At 36.0% G+C, this 15155-nt stretch overlaps 1 protein-coding gene across 1 annotated transcript in view; it reads right to left on the bottom strand.

Moving 5' to 3' along the window:
- The window catches only part of LOC111150534 (dystrophin), a 2087545-nt gene that overhangs the window by 1414592 nt on the left and 657798 nt on the right, over window positions 1-15155 (bottom strand). Inside the window, exon 17 of the mRNA XM_022508030.1 lies at window positions 4360-4535. Within this exon, the coding sequence (XP_022363738.1) occupies window positions 4360-4535 (176 nt within the window). The remainder of the gene's footprint in view (window positions 1-4359; window positions 4536-15155) is intronic.

The following is a 15155-nucleotide window of genomic DNA, read 5'->3' on the forward strand; positions in this document are numbered from 1 at the left end:
TCCCTTAATAGTTTTGAGCAAAAAATGATATCTTTATGGGTAAAGAAAGAATTACTAAAGATTATTAGATGTCCATTTGCTTCTTATTAAGAACAATTTCATGAAGAACTAGGTAAAATTCTGAAGTGCAAAGATCAGAATATAAAATTTTATTTATCTCAATTAATTGAACTGTATTATTCATTCTTTCATTAAATAAATAAATAAATAAACAAAACTAATGTACTATAGTTTGGTTAATTGAATTTAAATAAAAAAGGAAAATTAACACTTACAAAGGCAAAAAAAAATAAATAGTCATTGATTATTATATGCCGTACCATATATGGAATCCAGGTAAAGCATACAGAAGAATAGTAACAGGACTTCTTTGTTGTAATCGGTGATGAGAAAAATTTATGTGGTTGACATTAAGGCAAATAGCAAAAGAATGTAATGTAAAGGTGCCTGGGTAGCTCATTCGGTTGAGCAGCTGACTTTTCATTGGGGCTCAGGTCAGGATCTGAGTCCTGGAATGGAGCCTGTGTCAGGATCCACGATCAATGGAGGGTCAGCTTGGGAATTCTCTCTCTTGCTCTCTCTCTCTGCCCCTCCTCCCACTTGTGCACACATTCTTTCTTTCTAAAATAAATAAATCTTTAAAAAAATAAAGAATATAATGGAATTTACCAGCTGGGGTGGAAAGACTCTGGGGAAGCTATAAATAAAATTGCTAGGACAATAATATTGAATATCTTCAGAAGTTATTTGTGCTTTATTTGGGGGGCAACTGGAGTTACAAGGCTCTCAGGTCTGAAGGATCAGCCTAAAAGCCCCATTTTAGGGGCACCTGGGTGGCTCAGTGGGTTACTTGTCTGCCTTCAGCTCAGGTCATGATCTCAAGGTCCTGGAATCCTACGTGGGGCTCCCAGCTCAGCATGGAGTCTGCTTCTCCCTCTCCCTCTGCTCCTTCCCCCTGGCTCATGCTCATGCATGTTCTCGCACTCTCTCTCTCTCAAATAAATAACTAAAATATTTTTTTTAATGTCACATTTTAGATATATTGATTTGAGGTGGATTAATCAGAAAGGGGCCAAATCTCACCACATTGAGTTATATGACTTAGTTATGGAGTTGCTAGTTAGAATGACTGGGAGGGAAATGGCAGAAATGGTCACATGCCCAATAATATATCGCAACAGTAATAAATAAGGGGCAAGGTAAGAGATCACAGATGGACAGAAATAGAGAAGTCAGGTGATAAATTCTGTTTTGAAGAGGAAGCCGAGGAGGCAATTTTTTGTTACGTTCTTTAACTTCGAGATGATGTTTTTATCAATGGAATCTTTTTTCACCAATGGTGCATGATCACTATTTCCACCCCCAGCACCACTTCCACTTCTACCACCATCACCACCTGGACCACCATTGTCTCCACAGTGTTTATCACCTCCTCAACACCTGTCTATCACCTCCTCCACGCCTACCGCAAGTCCTGCCATGTCCACCATAACCAAAAAACAAGAATAACAGCTATAGTATTTCCTGAATTCTTCTTACCTCACAGGCACTGTAGCAAATGCTTCCTACTTAATCCTCACAGTTAGTATTTTATAATGTGAGGATAGTGAATTTGAGGTACAGGAATTAGGCAGTTTGCCTGGGATCACAAGCCAGTGGTTAAGACAGGCAGGTTTCAAACTTGAGTATTTCTGATTCCAAAATCCATGCTTTCTCTGATATTTGCCCCTCCTTTAGATGCACAGACAACAAATTATAATAAGTAAAATACCTCTACAACGTATGAGTAACTAGGTGTGGTTAAATGGAGGCAACAGCTGTTTGCATTTGATTAAATAAACAAACAAACCTGAAGCACCGACTAGATGCACAAGTAGAAGAACATAGTTTCAAAGAAATAAACATAAAATTTAAGGGAGAGTGTCAGATATGGAGCTCTAAGTATGATCTGGGAGTCATTTACTTACAGCCAGATTTGAATTAATGTAAGGAAGCAATTCAAATAAAGAAATTGAAAGAGGCTGAAACCATGAATTTATGAGATACTACCATGATTAGGCAAAATGTCTCAGACCTTTTTATTAGAAAACAAGTCTGTGGTAGGGACAGAACAAGCAGTGTGTCAGAGAAGCTGAAAAAGGAGATCATTTTTAAAAGATGAGCATTTAATAGATTGTCAAGACTATAGTCTTGACAGTTAAATGCTAGGAGTTCTCACATGGGACAAGAGATGGACACTAGCTACCCGTGAAGCTTACAGTCATGTTTGTGCAATGCATCTTGAACCATTACAGTATTTTAACCAGATTCCATCCTGTAGACAATTATCACTTACTGAATTGAACTGTCCTAATTATTCACGTATTTGTGTTCTTTGTTCAGTAGAAATTTATCAATCAGGAGTCTTATATAAAGCATCCATGTTATTGTACTGTCCAAATCTGGACATATTTGAGAGTGAAAGTTGGTGTTATATATAATTATGATGTCACAAAAGGTATAACCTGGGATGGATTCAGGGAAACCAAGATATAAGATCACCTTGGTCATATATCTGCTGAAGAAACATTTTAGTACCCGGTCTAGGTTGTGTAATAGGCTCCCTCAGTTGAAATCCTGGCTCAGGCACTCTGTAGCTGTGTATAATAGTAATAATAGCCATACTTATCCCATAGGGTAATTAGGAAGAATAAACACATTGTGCAGATAAAGCATTTAATCTAGCACTGAGCACAGTAAGTGTTAAAGTTTTTATTTAAGTAATATATACTTGATGTTCTTCATTGGTCATCTCATTTCAGGCACTTACAAAAATTGCTGACAGCATATGATGCAAACAGAATTTAAGAGACAGAATATTTCACCAATGGCCACACTTTCCTGAAAACAAAAAGTAACAAAACACATTTTTCTTAACCAAATACATTCCCCAAACACAAGCCAAGAATATGCTTGGCAGGAGCCAAGAGAGAGACTGATGTGAATCAACTTGCTCTGCTAATTTCTGTATTAGGACAATCTCGAATATATTAGGAGGGCAAGACAAGTAGGTTTCCATACTGCTCTCCTTGGAAAATTCTTGGAGAGCTTTTGGGTTAGACAGTCTCTGTGACCACTACCCAACGCTGCCTTTGCAATGTGAAAGCAATCTCAGATGATACCTAAATAAATGACTGTGGCTATGTTTCCATAAAACCTTTATGGACACTGTCATCTGAATTTCATACCTTATCACATGTCAGGAAATATTCTTCTTTTGATTAATTTTAACCATTTAAATGTGTAAAAATAATTCTTGGCTCATGAGCCATACAAAACTGGCAGCAAGGTAGATGTGGTCTGCTGGATTCACTCAGCCACATAGACACAACCAGGGACAAAAGCCTAGCAGTTGACTGTGTAATTATAAGAGCAGGTTATAAATCACGGATTTAAAGAGAAGTGTTCAAAGTCCCAAATAATATACTTGAGTAACTTCTCTAGGTGGTTTTTTCCTTTGCCTAGAACATCTGATGTGCTATTTTTAAGTATGCATTCTTCTCATACTTCTACACCCTTGTATACATAAATTCTAATGTCAAGTGTTCCATGCATTCCTAAACATATGCTGCTTAGAAACATAAGGCAGATTTTAATGTTCTTTCTTAATCTTAGAATGATAATAACTGGAATGAAAAAGAAATTGTACCTTTTTATGACTTTCATGCTGGTCTTGCATTTATGAAATTTATTCTCATCATTTTAACATAGCCACTGAGGTACATAATACCTAACTTATCTATAACGCCTAGTTGAAAATATCCACAAAAAGATGAGTTAAAAATTCTAACACCTTCAAGATAAGACTTTAAAAATATCAAAGAACAGGAAATCTATTCTGTAATTACTCCTGATTTAGGATGTGCAGATTGAGACATTATGTTCTCGTAAACTAGCAGAATGGATCTCATCTATTATAGGTGTACTTCTTCTTCATGAAAATGTACTTTCCATTACTGGGGAGGGAAAGACATTTAATGCAAAAGGAGGCACTGAACAAGTAGGCTGTTGGTTAAGAAAAAAAAAAAGGAACTTTCAGGATAAAATGAGTTCATGGCAGTTCATCACACGTGGTTTCTTCTTTTAATCCAGAAAACAATATTTCCACTGAGCATTCGTTTTTGTTGGGATGGTGATTCCTTGGGCAAATTTTGAAATTTATATCACAATTTTCTAACTGAACTGACATGACAGGCACCTGAGGCTTCTGGAAATATTGTTTAAGTTAAAAACACTGCCATCTAAACAGCTATAAATTAGTTTTCCTGCTTAATAATTATTTTTTGCTTGAGGATAAAGCCATGAATAAGAGCCTCTCACCTTTTCCTAATTTCAGAATCCACAATAATCTGCCTCTTCTTTTGGGGAGGTGGCGGTGGCAGTTCCTCTTGGGCATGTTTTACCAGAATTTGTTCCCTCGTGGTCACCATAGTTACCGTTTCCATTACAGTTGTCTGTGTTAGTGATGGCTGAGCGGTGGTGACAGCCTGTGAAATCTGCGAGAAGTATTGAAACAGAGGTCACACACTGCTTGAAAGACTTCAGTAAAGCCTGCTTGGAGTGGCAAAGGAAAATAATGAGAAACTGTTCCTGCTTGTTGGTAAATTGACCTTCAGATCAAAATAGCACCGTATTGAACCCAAATCAAATTGTTTTATCTGACTTAAGTTATGTTCACTTAAATCACAAAGGAAAGTAATTTCAAAACTGAAAGTAAACTTAGTGTCTCTTCAATTTATTGGCCAAGCTATGGAAAATAAAGGTGGGGGCAAAAGAGCAAAATTTACAGTGTCACTCTGACAGTTAATCAAACATGCTGTTTAAAGTGTTTACCATGTTAATGTAAATTTTACTAAGGTATCCCAGCACCAATTTCACTGCCTTGACTGACTACAGATGTTTATTAGTGTGTTGAATGCATCCTTGGTAATCAGATATAGTAATTATAGTCCATACATTTTCAAATAAAATCATTTGAACTTTACAGTAAATGATTTTTTAACTAAGTAAGTACAATGTCCTTTAAAATTACAATAAAATGTTGGGGCGCCTGGGTGGCTCAGTGGGTTAAAGCCTCTGTCTTCGGCTCAGGTCATGACCCAGGGTCCTGGGATTGAGCCCCACGTCAGGCTCTCTGCTCAGCCAGGAGCCTGCTTCCCTTCCTCTCTCTGCCTGCCTCTCTTGTCTACTTGCAATCTCTGTCTGTCAAAGAAATAAATAAAATCTTTTTTTTTTTTTTAAAGATTTTATTTATTTATTTGACAGAGCGAGATCACAAGCAGGCAGAGAGGCAGGCAGAGGGAGAGAGAGGAGGAAGCAGGCTCCCTGCTGAGCAGAGAGCCCGATGCGGGGCTCGATCCCAGGACTCTGAGATCATGACCTGAGCCGAAGGCAGCGGCTTAACCCACTGAGCCACCCAGGCGCCCCGAAATAAATAAAATCTTAAAAAAAAATTACAATAAAATGTCAACGTAAAGGGTCTATTAGTCCAGTGCATTTAAGTTGAATATTATTCAAAAGCTAAAAAGCACATCACCCTTGTTTAACTAATGAGTATGTTAAAATATTTGAGTCTCCAAAGTTAACATTAAAGATACTTCCTGGGTTAGAATTATACTAACTTTGTGCTCACACTTTCAAAAATTACCTTTTAAGCATAGATCATCACTCCTTGGCATAATATGGTGTGTGACCCAAATCATGAGAGGCTATCACCTCAGTAAATGGGCATTACCAGACTAGCTATATAATGGCGAGACACCCTCCCTTCCTTCCTCAACCATCAACTATCCGTCCCACAGCCCTTCTGTTATTAGAACTGAACAGCTACCTGCTGGGATATTGATCATTATTATACTTTTAGTAATCCAAATCATTTGGAAGACCTATTGACAAAGAGACCAAAATAGGCCAACATTAGATTCACTTATAGCTACTTGATATGCACAAATCCAGGGATCTGGTTGAAGTCAAGATTACTTTGACTGACTCTCCTCAACTTGCAAAGAAATACGGAAAGGGTTTGGGTTAACCTCCATGGCTCACACATGACTGATTCCTTCAATGGGAGGAAATCAGAGAAGCCTCAGGATCTTCTTATTGCAACTTCCAAAGAGGCATTTTGACAGGGGAGTAATGAAATCTTTTGTCACAATGCCTTGTGTAAAAATTGCTTTTGACAAATACATTTTAGATGTGCTACCCTTACATATGTCAAGGCCTTAGAGACTTCTATTTTGGTAGCCTAAATAGTTGTTTTTTTTTTTAAGGAAATTAACAGGTTACTGAGTTTCTGCCTGTTGCAAGGCCAGTTTTATCTTTTTTAAGCTCTCCATAGATTCATTATTTAGAGTCTATCATTGAGCCTCAAACAATAATTATAGAGTCCATTGACAAATTACACCAAAATGAAGGCAGAAAGTAACACAGTTGTTAAAACAAATGCTTAAAATAGAAGATCAAACCTAATCGTCCTTAACCCAAAATGATCATTACTTGATGAAACTAAGTTTACCTTTAATTTTTAAAAATGTCATTTTTAAGGAGGATTCTAAGCGCATTTAATTTTACCAGAGTAGTATTTTTTAACCATAAGCAAGTTTTTTTGCACATGAAGATGGCTTGAAGAGAATACAGTTCTGGGCGAAATTTTCTAATTTTGTATGTGGAGGCACCAGAAAGCAGAAATTATGAAAATGCAAACATATTATTTACAGTTGTATCGAATGTTATGAAACATGTGTGCTACTGGGTATTTGGCCGTGAAGTTAATTTCTGTAGTATTAAAATATTTTCTCATTGATACTTACGAAATTGGATAGATGGACCCACCAAGAGTAAGGTAAGGAGAAATGGCAACCTCATATACTACAAAAAGGCACTTAGGAATATAGCAAACCTTCTGAGAAAAAGCAATCATTTTTAATAAAATAATAATAAGACATAAATTTCTAATTGTTCTACACTATAGTCATTACTGTACTATAATCGAAAATACTCCTTCATTTCCTTTGGGATGGAAGAATGGAAAAAAACAACAACTGTTCATTGACCCCATAACCACAGGATAAAATTTGTTATATATAACAAATGAATACTTTCAATAGCTATTCCATATAACCAGGATAAAAACCAAATGGTCATGTACTAAATTTCCCTATGGCTTTTAGTTATTGGCTGTAAACACTTAATTATGTGTTAGAATCATTAGAAATACAGACAAGAAGGGATTATGGAGGTCATTTAGTATAACCTTCCCTTACTGTAGGATTTACTACTCCCAGAAGCAGATAACTCCTTCCAGAATATGGCAGCCAATCTTCCCATTGGCAAAGTTTTTACAGGTAGTAGAAGCCTCCCTTATTTTGACTTGGTTCACTTAAAGATTGTTTTGAATCCTGAACCAACACAGAGTAAACCGAGTATTGTTTCTATCCGACAGTCTTAAAGACCTGAAGGTTGAAATCATGACTCTGACAAATCTTATTTCCAAGTTTTAAAATACCAGGTGTTTGCTAGAGTTACATTTAATCAGATTTTGGTGCTCCAAAACCTAGGTTTCCTGACTTTGGACATCATATTTAATTAAAACAATCTAAAATTGTATGAGTTACTCAGCAGCTGAATCATGTTTTAATTAAATTCCAGCCTACGTTATATATGTATCACTATGGAACACACAGAAATGAATAAAATGGAATCTTGATTTTTAGGGAACTTACAGTATAGTAGTGAAGGTGACAAACAAACAGATAATTGTGAGAAAAAGTGAGTGCCACATGAAAATTATAAGTATGCAAAAATGATTGCCTGCACTGAACATATAGTAATCAAGGCAGTTTCTTTCTAAACGTTACAAAAACAAATTTCCCTCAGCCAGTATCCTCACGTTTAAATGCTAATGCTATAGGCTGCATATAACACTTATCCCTGTTCACAGGATAAGGTATAATGGAAAAATGTTGGAAACAACCTAATGTCAGCAGGTACTTGGCTTAAATAAATTATAGTACATGCATGTGACAGAGTTATTGTACATGTTTCAAACATTTTCAATGTCACTGGAAAATATTTACATTATACTACGGAGTAAACAACACAAACAGTGGTCATGTTTTGGCAGGTAAAGCACAGCTAATTTCTACTATGGACTATATATTTCTCTATTCTTTCTATTTTCCAACTTTCTACAACAAAACATTTTCTGCAAAATATTGCATTTCCAGGCAGAGAAAACTTCCAGAATTTTTCTGTCCGAATTGTTGTTTTAGGTCTATCATACCTATATATCTTTAGAACTATGGAAGTATGTCATCGAAATATATTAAAATAACTGAACACTATGGAGTATTATGCCTCCATCAGAAAGGATGAATACCCAATTTTTGTAGCAACATGGACAGGACTGGAAGAGATTATGCTGAGTGAAATAAGTCAAGCAGAGAGAGTCAATTATCATATGGTTTCACTTATTTGTGGAGCATAACAAATAGCATGGAGGACAAGGGGAGTTAGAGAGGAGAAGGGAGTTGAGGGAAATTGGAAGGGGAGGTGAACCATGAGAGACTATGGACTCTGAAAAACAATCTGAGGGTTTTGAAGGGGCGGGGGGTGGGAGGTTGGGGGAACCAGGTGGTGGGTATTAGAGAGGGCACGGATTGCATGGAGCACTGGGTGTGGTGCAAAAACAATGAATACTGTTACGCTGAAAATAAATTAAAAAAAATTAAAAAAATAACAAATTAGGACAGCTGAAAATCTACTAAGAATGACTTAATGCCTCCATTAAAATGTTGAATGGAGAAGGGTCAAAATTAGAATATAACATAGTTTGAGAGATACTCGACAAACTTTGAGTCCACCCAACTAAACCTTCATTCAGTCGCCTTCCCCATTGTTACTAACTCAAGTGTAATTAACATACAGTGTTATATTAGTTTCAGATGTATAATAAAATGATTCAAGAATTCTACACATCTCCCAGTTCTCATCAATACAGATGTACTCTTAACTTCCTTTACTTATTTCACCCATCCTCACCCACTTCTATTTTAATTATCACTATAATGGAAATGACTCTCAAGTGTCCTCATGAAAATAAAATGCATTTTGTTTTTAAATACTATTCCCCTGATCTGTCAGTTAACCACCCAGTAAAACTGGAAAACAGTTTGGTTAGACTTCTTACGGTGATTAAAAGTGGGAGTCTTTGAGTCAGGCTCCACAAATCTCAAACCCCAGGTCCAAAGTTCACGTACGGTAGCATTTAGGGTAGGTTCATTTGTCTCTCAGAGCTTTGATTTCATTTCTTTGTAGAGAATCATAATGCACCTCTCGAGAGGGTGTTGCAAACAGGGCTGGCTTCTTAGGTAGTCACCCAAGTCCCCTCCCTCAAAGAACCCCATGCTTGGTTTCAGGCTCTGTTTTCACACTCCTGACATCCTTAATAATATGAACAACAAGCCCTGCATTTTCATTTTGTATGGGGCCCCACAAATTATGTAGCCAAAACTTAGTTTCAAGAACTAAATGATATAATGTCTGAATACAAAAAAATGCTTTCTCAGTGCATATTAGTAATAATCATTATCTTTTCTAAATGTTCGTATAAAATTTATTATTTTTTTAAAGATTTTTATTTATTTGACAGAGAGGGAGACAGCGAGAGAGGGAACACAACAAGAAGGGGGAATGGGAGAGGGAGAAGCTTCTTGCCCCACAGAGAGCCTGATGCAGGGCTTAATTCAGGACCTGGGAATCATGACCTGGGCCAAAGGCAGACGCCTAATGACTCAGCCACCCAGGGACCCCTTCGTAGAAAATTTAAATTTTTTTCTCTACTGAACCTTCTTACTCATAAGGTCACCTATATTAGCTTCCAAAAGTTAAATTTTTTCACTGTGGGAAAAACTGGAAGAGCATTTGCTCACTCTCTTGATAGTTCTAGGGTATACATCTTATTGCATAATAAGGTTATATAATTTTGGTAGTTATGGAGAAATCAAACTACCCTCAATAAAATTCTTTCTTGTCATCTTCTCTTCCATTTGTTGAAAAATGCACATTTCAAAAAGGAAATATGTGTACATTCAAGCCCGTTTAAAGATTATAAAAGGGCATACAATGAAAGAAAACATATCAACCACTGTCTCTGGTTTAACAGGTTTGACTAGCTGTCTTTACCCCAAGCTCTTACATTTTGAATTAACTTTGTGGGTGCTGGTTCTTTTTCTTTTATTTTGGCTATATTCTTAACTGCATCTTTTATTTTTCCAATTAATTATTTAAATATCCTTGCCTTTATAAGTTTTTGGGGTTACAGATTTCTACTTATTGCAGTGTGAGATATTCTACTATTTGAACCTTTAAAGAAATTTACTAAAAGAGATTCAAGCTATGAAGAATCAGTTACCTACTTTATCTTATCATTTTCATTATTATAAGAATAATAATGTGTGTAAGAATACTGACCAATTAAAAAGCTCTTTGCATGTCCCCGGCATTTATGCTAAGTGTTTTGCATTCATTATCTTACTTAAAATGCTTAGAATAGTACATGCAATCCAGGCTTATTAAGTGGTAGCTGCTATTTCCTCATGGACCAAAGAATAAATACTATAACTATTCCCATTTTATAGATGAGAAGTAAAATTTTAGGGCAGATCCAACTTGTAAGTGGCAGAGCAAAAATGTAAAGCCAAGTGTCAATGTTCCTGTATTCCACTCTTAGTAGGTGTTCCTTCGTTGCTATACCTGTTCAGATTTCTGAATGGTGAATTTCCTTTAAGTGGAGGGTGAATTTATATACACAAACATGCATATACGAAGTCAGAAGAAGACTAAAAATGCACAACATGGCATATGACCACCTTTTAATGCCCTTCAGCTCCTGATAAATTCGGTTTTTTTTTTTAGATTTTATTTATTTATTCGACAGAGATCAGAAGTAGGCAGAGAGGCAGGCAGAGAGAGAGGGGGAAACAGGCTCCCCGCAGAGCAGAGAGCCCAATGCGGGGCTTGATCCCAGGACCCTGAGATCATGACCTGAGCTGAAGGCAGAGGTTTAACCCACTGAGCCACCCAGGTGCCCCAGCTCCTGATAAATTCTAATTAAAATTGGGAAAAATCAATCAAACGTTCAGTTAGCCACTGTATAGTACATAATCAGTTTTTGATGTAGTGTTCAAGGATTCATCAGTTAAGCATAACACCACGTGCCCTCTTCAATACTTATCACCCTATTACCCCCTCCCCCCAGCGCCCTCCCCTTTGAAACCCTCAGATTTTTTTCCCAGGTTCCATGGTCTCTCACGGTTCATCTCCCTCTCTGATTTCTCCTCCTTTCGATTTTCCTCCCTTCCCGTATGGGAAGCTATTGCTTATGTTCCACATATAAGTGAAACCATATGATAATTGTCTTTCTCTGCCTGACTTACTCCACCTACAATAATCCCTTCCAGTTCTATTTATATCAATGCAAATGGTACACACTTGAATTTTTAAAACAATCTATTCAGGTTGACAATTGTAGATCAGAGGTTTATGCTGTGTCATTTTTTATACATAACTTTAGAGTGATCAATTGACTTTTAATGGGTATGGAAGACTTGTGGCTCTACATTTTAAAATATACTGCATAATCATAGCAACAGCTTTAGCTGATAACTGGTATCCAGGCTTAAAACCATCTCCACAGGCACGGTAGCACAAGGCTCAAATATCTGATGGTGTATGGATTTACAACTCTAAGCAACCGAAAGAATTTATACCCTGAACTTTATGAGAAACCTGGGGCAAAAGATCAAGTGCTCACAAAGGAAGGTGGGTGATTAATCAAAAGGCTATAAAATACTCTATCCCAGGACCAAGGGCAGAGGAATTATCATAGCTAAGTGGAGCATACATAAGCGTTAAATTTCATGGGAGTGGCTTGATAACTAAATGTCATTATTAATTACTATCTGGTTTTGATACCAATCATAAGGCAATATAACTTTCTTGAAAAGATAACAACATTGGAATCATGAACACATTTAAAGTCCATATTCAAAAGACATCAAAATAGATTTAATTCTCCCATTTGAAATAAAATATTATATAACAATTAAAAAGGTTTATTCGATAAAGCTATCTGTCCAGTTTCAGGTATTCTGTCCCTCACTTCATATTATCTTTCATATCAATTGCCAGAAAAGAAGAGATTCATGTTAGCTTCAGGATTCATATTAAACACAGATTTTGAGTGACTGTGTGAACTAGCTGCCTCTGTAAAAATTGAGGAACCAATGACATTTATTTATTCTGATGCACTTGACCTTCCTCTATACACCATCTGACATGAAGTAATGAAACACATTCTTTAACTAGGGATGCAGGTGATCAAGTGTACTTTGAGGGAAAATGTGTATTTTTCTTTATGTGTTATTTTGTTTATTTTCAGTAGAGAATAGATGCATCACATAGATGCTGAGTATTTTATCTTCAGTGTATTTTAAATACAGGGTATTCATGATGAATTAAATGTACACATTTCAGAAGTCAGTCTTATTTTTACAGGAAGAGAATTTTATTTTCATCATCATCTTCCAGCTGACTCTGAGATTGGTATAACAGAAAGAGTTGGAATCTCTTCACGGATCACTCCAGAGTTTTATATAAAATTTCAGGCAAAGAGAAACATATCACAGGCATTTAGAAGTGGAGGTACAATATGGACATCTTCCCAGGCCAGACCTTCCATTTTCTAAAAAAGGAATGAGAGTGTCCAATAGTTCTTGTCTCTTAAATTTTCAATGCCTACAACATTTTATGTTGTTGTAGATAATGAATTTATAACATAAAAACTATTAGGCTGATATGCAAGGCCTATTCTCAAACATCTACTTTAGTTGAAGGTAGGAAAAGGATACAGGTAATATCAAAAATTATTTGAGCTATAACTTGGAAATTTTTTAATAAAACATTTAACTGAAGCTATTAACTAAAAGGTGCTCTAAAATTCAAGATGGTTAGTCCATGAATTTAGACAGTCCTTGAACAAGACAGAAACTTAAAATGAGTCAAGGGATTTTATTTTAATTCTATGTTTTGTAAAACCATTTTTTTAAATTAGCATTGGGCTGATTAGGCTTGGAGAACTTTCAGGAACCAATGAAAAGGGTTGTCAATGGAAAGGCCTATGAGTATTTTTAATTAAAATCATTGGCAGGGATGTCTGGGTGGCTCAGTTAAGCATCTGACTCTTGGGTTTCAGCTCAGGTCATGATCTCAGAGTCCTGGGATCAAGCTCCACATCCGACTCCACGCTCAGTAGGGAGTCTGCTTGAAACTGCTTGAAAGGCAAATAAAGAAATGTTCATCTTACTACCTCTGCATCTTTGTGTTTGCATTTCTGGTATTACTAAACATACTGGCTTATTATCTTCAACCATGTTTTACATTATAACCATGTCTGGCAAGAGTTGAAAAACTCTCAGTAGGACATCAATGATATAGAATAGATAAATACATATGTAATGATCACTTTCCTTCAGAATCTGTGACTATAGCTAGAGAAATATACAATATAGACATGTACTTTCACGTTCAAAGAGAGGAAGATTCTGGGCATGTTAATTTTAGCTTTAAGCTATCTGGGCTTATAGTTCAGAACATTGCAAACATCGTCAAGAGAAACATAATAAAATATTCAGGAAATGGGAATAAGATGTATAAACTTACATGTGCCATAAAATGTCCCTTACTCCTGGCAAAGAAAATAATTTACTCTACTAAACAATGACAAAACTACAGAACGTTTGGACTCATCTAGATAGATATATTTTTACATTTAAACCACGTAAGGCCAAGTTTAACATAAAATACTACAATGAATTATAAAGCACATGAATTTTATGCCCTTTCCACAGTATATATGATTTCACTTAAATGGGGAAAAAGAACCTAACATCACATAATAAAAAATATTTAAAACTAGGGGAAAAGATTGGTTCAAATCACTAAAATAATGTGTAAGTTTAAAGTATTATCTATAATGAATTTCTGACTATATTTCCTAATTATAACAAGATAAAAATATGTTCATTGGGGTCACAAGCATTTAGAAAAAAAATAACTGTAAATTTCAACAAGCATATTTATAAAAAAAATTTAGAGGACACAGAGGGTCATTTGAGTTTTTAAGTAAGTCAATCCAGAGTATATTAGCTTTGTTCTCTTTTCTCATCTTAAGCATCCATAATAGCAAGGGTTATTCTTCCTAACTTCTGGAAACAGAAAGTATTTCTATTTTTTTACACTGCCTTCTCATTAACTTAAGCATCCTCAGCTTGTGTCCAGGTATTATTCAAGTCAACTCTGATTTTGAAATGCAAGAAAAGGGCCTCACAGCTGATTTTTTTCCATATTTTGATCTCTTGCCATGCTACTCTTTCAAAAGGTCAAAATCCCTCAAAGCTTTGACCTGACCAGCAGTCAAAAATTCGGGCACACAATGTTCTTTATATGAGCACAATCGGATGCCTTGTCATCTCAGTCACAATTCCTATATCCTCCTGGATTTTAACCATTATCAGATTTTGCTCATTTTTAAAACCAATCATATTTAAAAGGATTTTTAGGAGATCACAATAACATATCATTAATGGGACAGATTCTCACAAGCCCTGTCCCCGCCCCCGCAGACATACCAGGGAGTGTGCATATAAGAGAGCTTTGTTCTTCAAAGTCACAACCTTGCCCTCAACATTCTTGGACTCCTTCCCATGTAATTTTGGTTGAGTTCAATTTTACATTTAAGAAATAAAATCGAGGGCTTTTTCAGTTATAAGATACTATTTCATGGTTCACTCTATCTCCTTTTCATTACTCTGTTCTCGGGTAGCTTCATTTTTATCTTTCTAAGAGTCCCAATGCAGCCCAGTAATGATTTGCATTGGGCCTATGATAGTTCCTTTTGGTGGGAAAAAGGAACAATGAGCAAAACCTGAAATACGAACTATAGAAAAGCTGAAGCTTGGGGTTCTAAAAAACAACTTGCCTAATACAAGTCTATACCTACCTCCTTCTAATCTGGTATAGCAGTGCATAAATGTTTGAAATTAAAGATTCAAAAAATG

Source organism: Enhydra lutris, unplaced genomic scaffold (genome assembly GCF_002288905.1).
Source record: "Enhydra lutris kenyoni isolate GAN:26980312 unplaced genomic scaffold, ASM228890v2 scaffoldscaffold23, whole genome shotgun sequence".
Taxonomy (NCBI): Eukaryota; Metazoa; Chordata; class Mammalia; order Carnivora; family Mustelidae; genus Enhydra; species Enhydra lutris.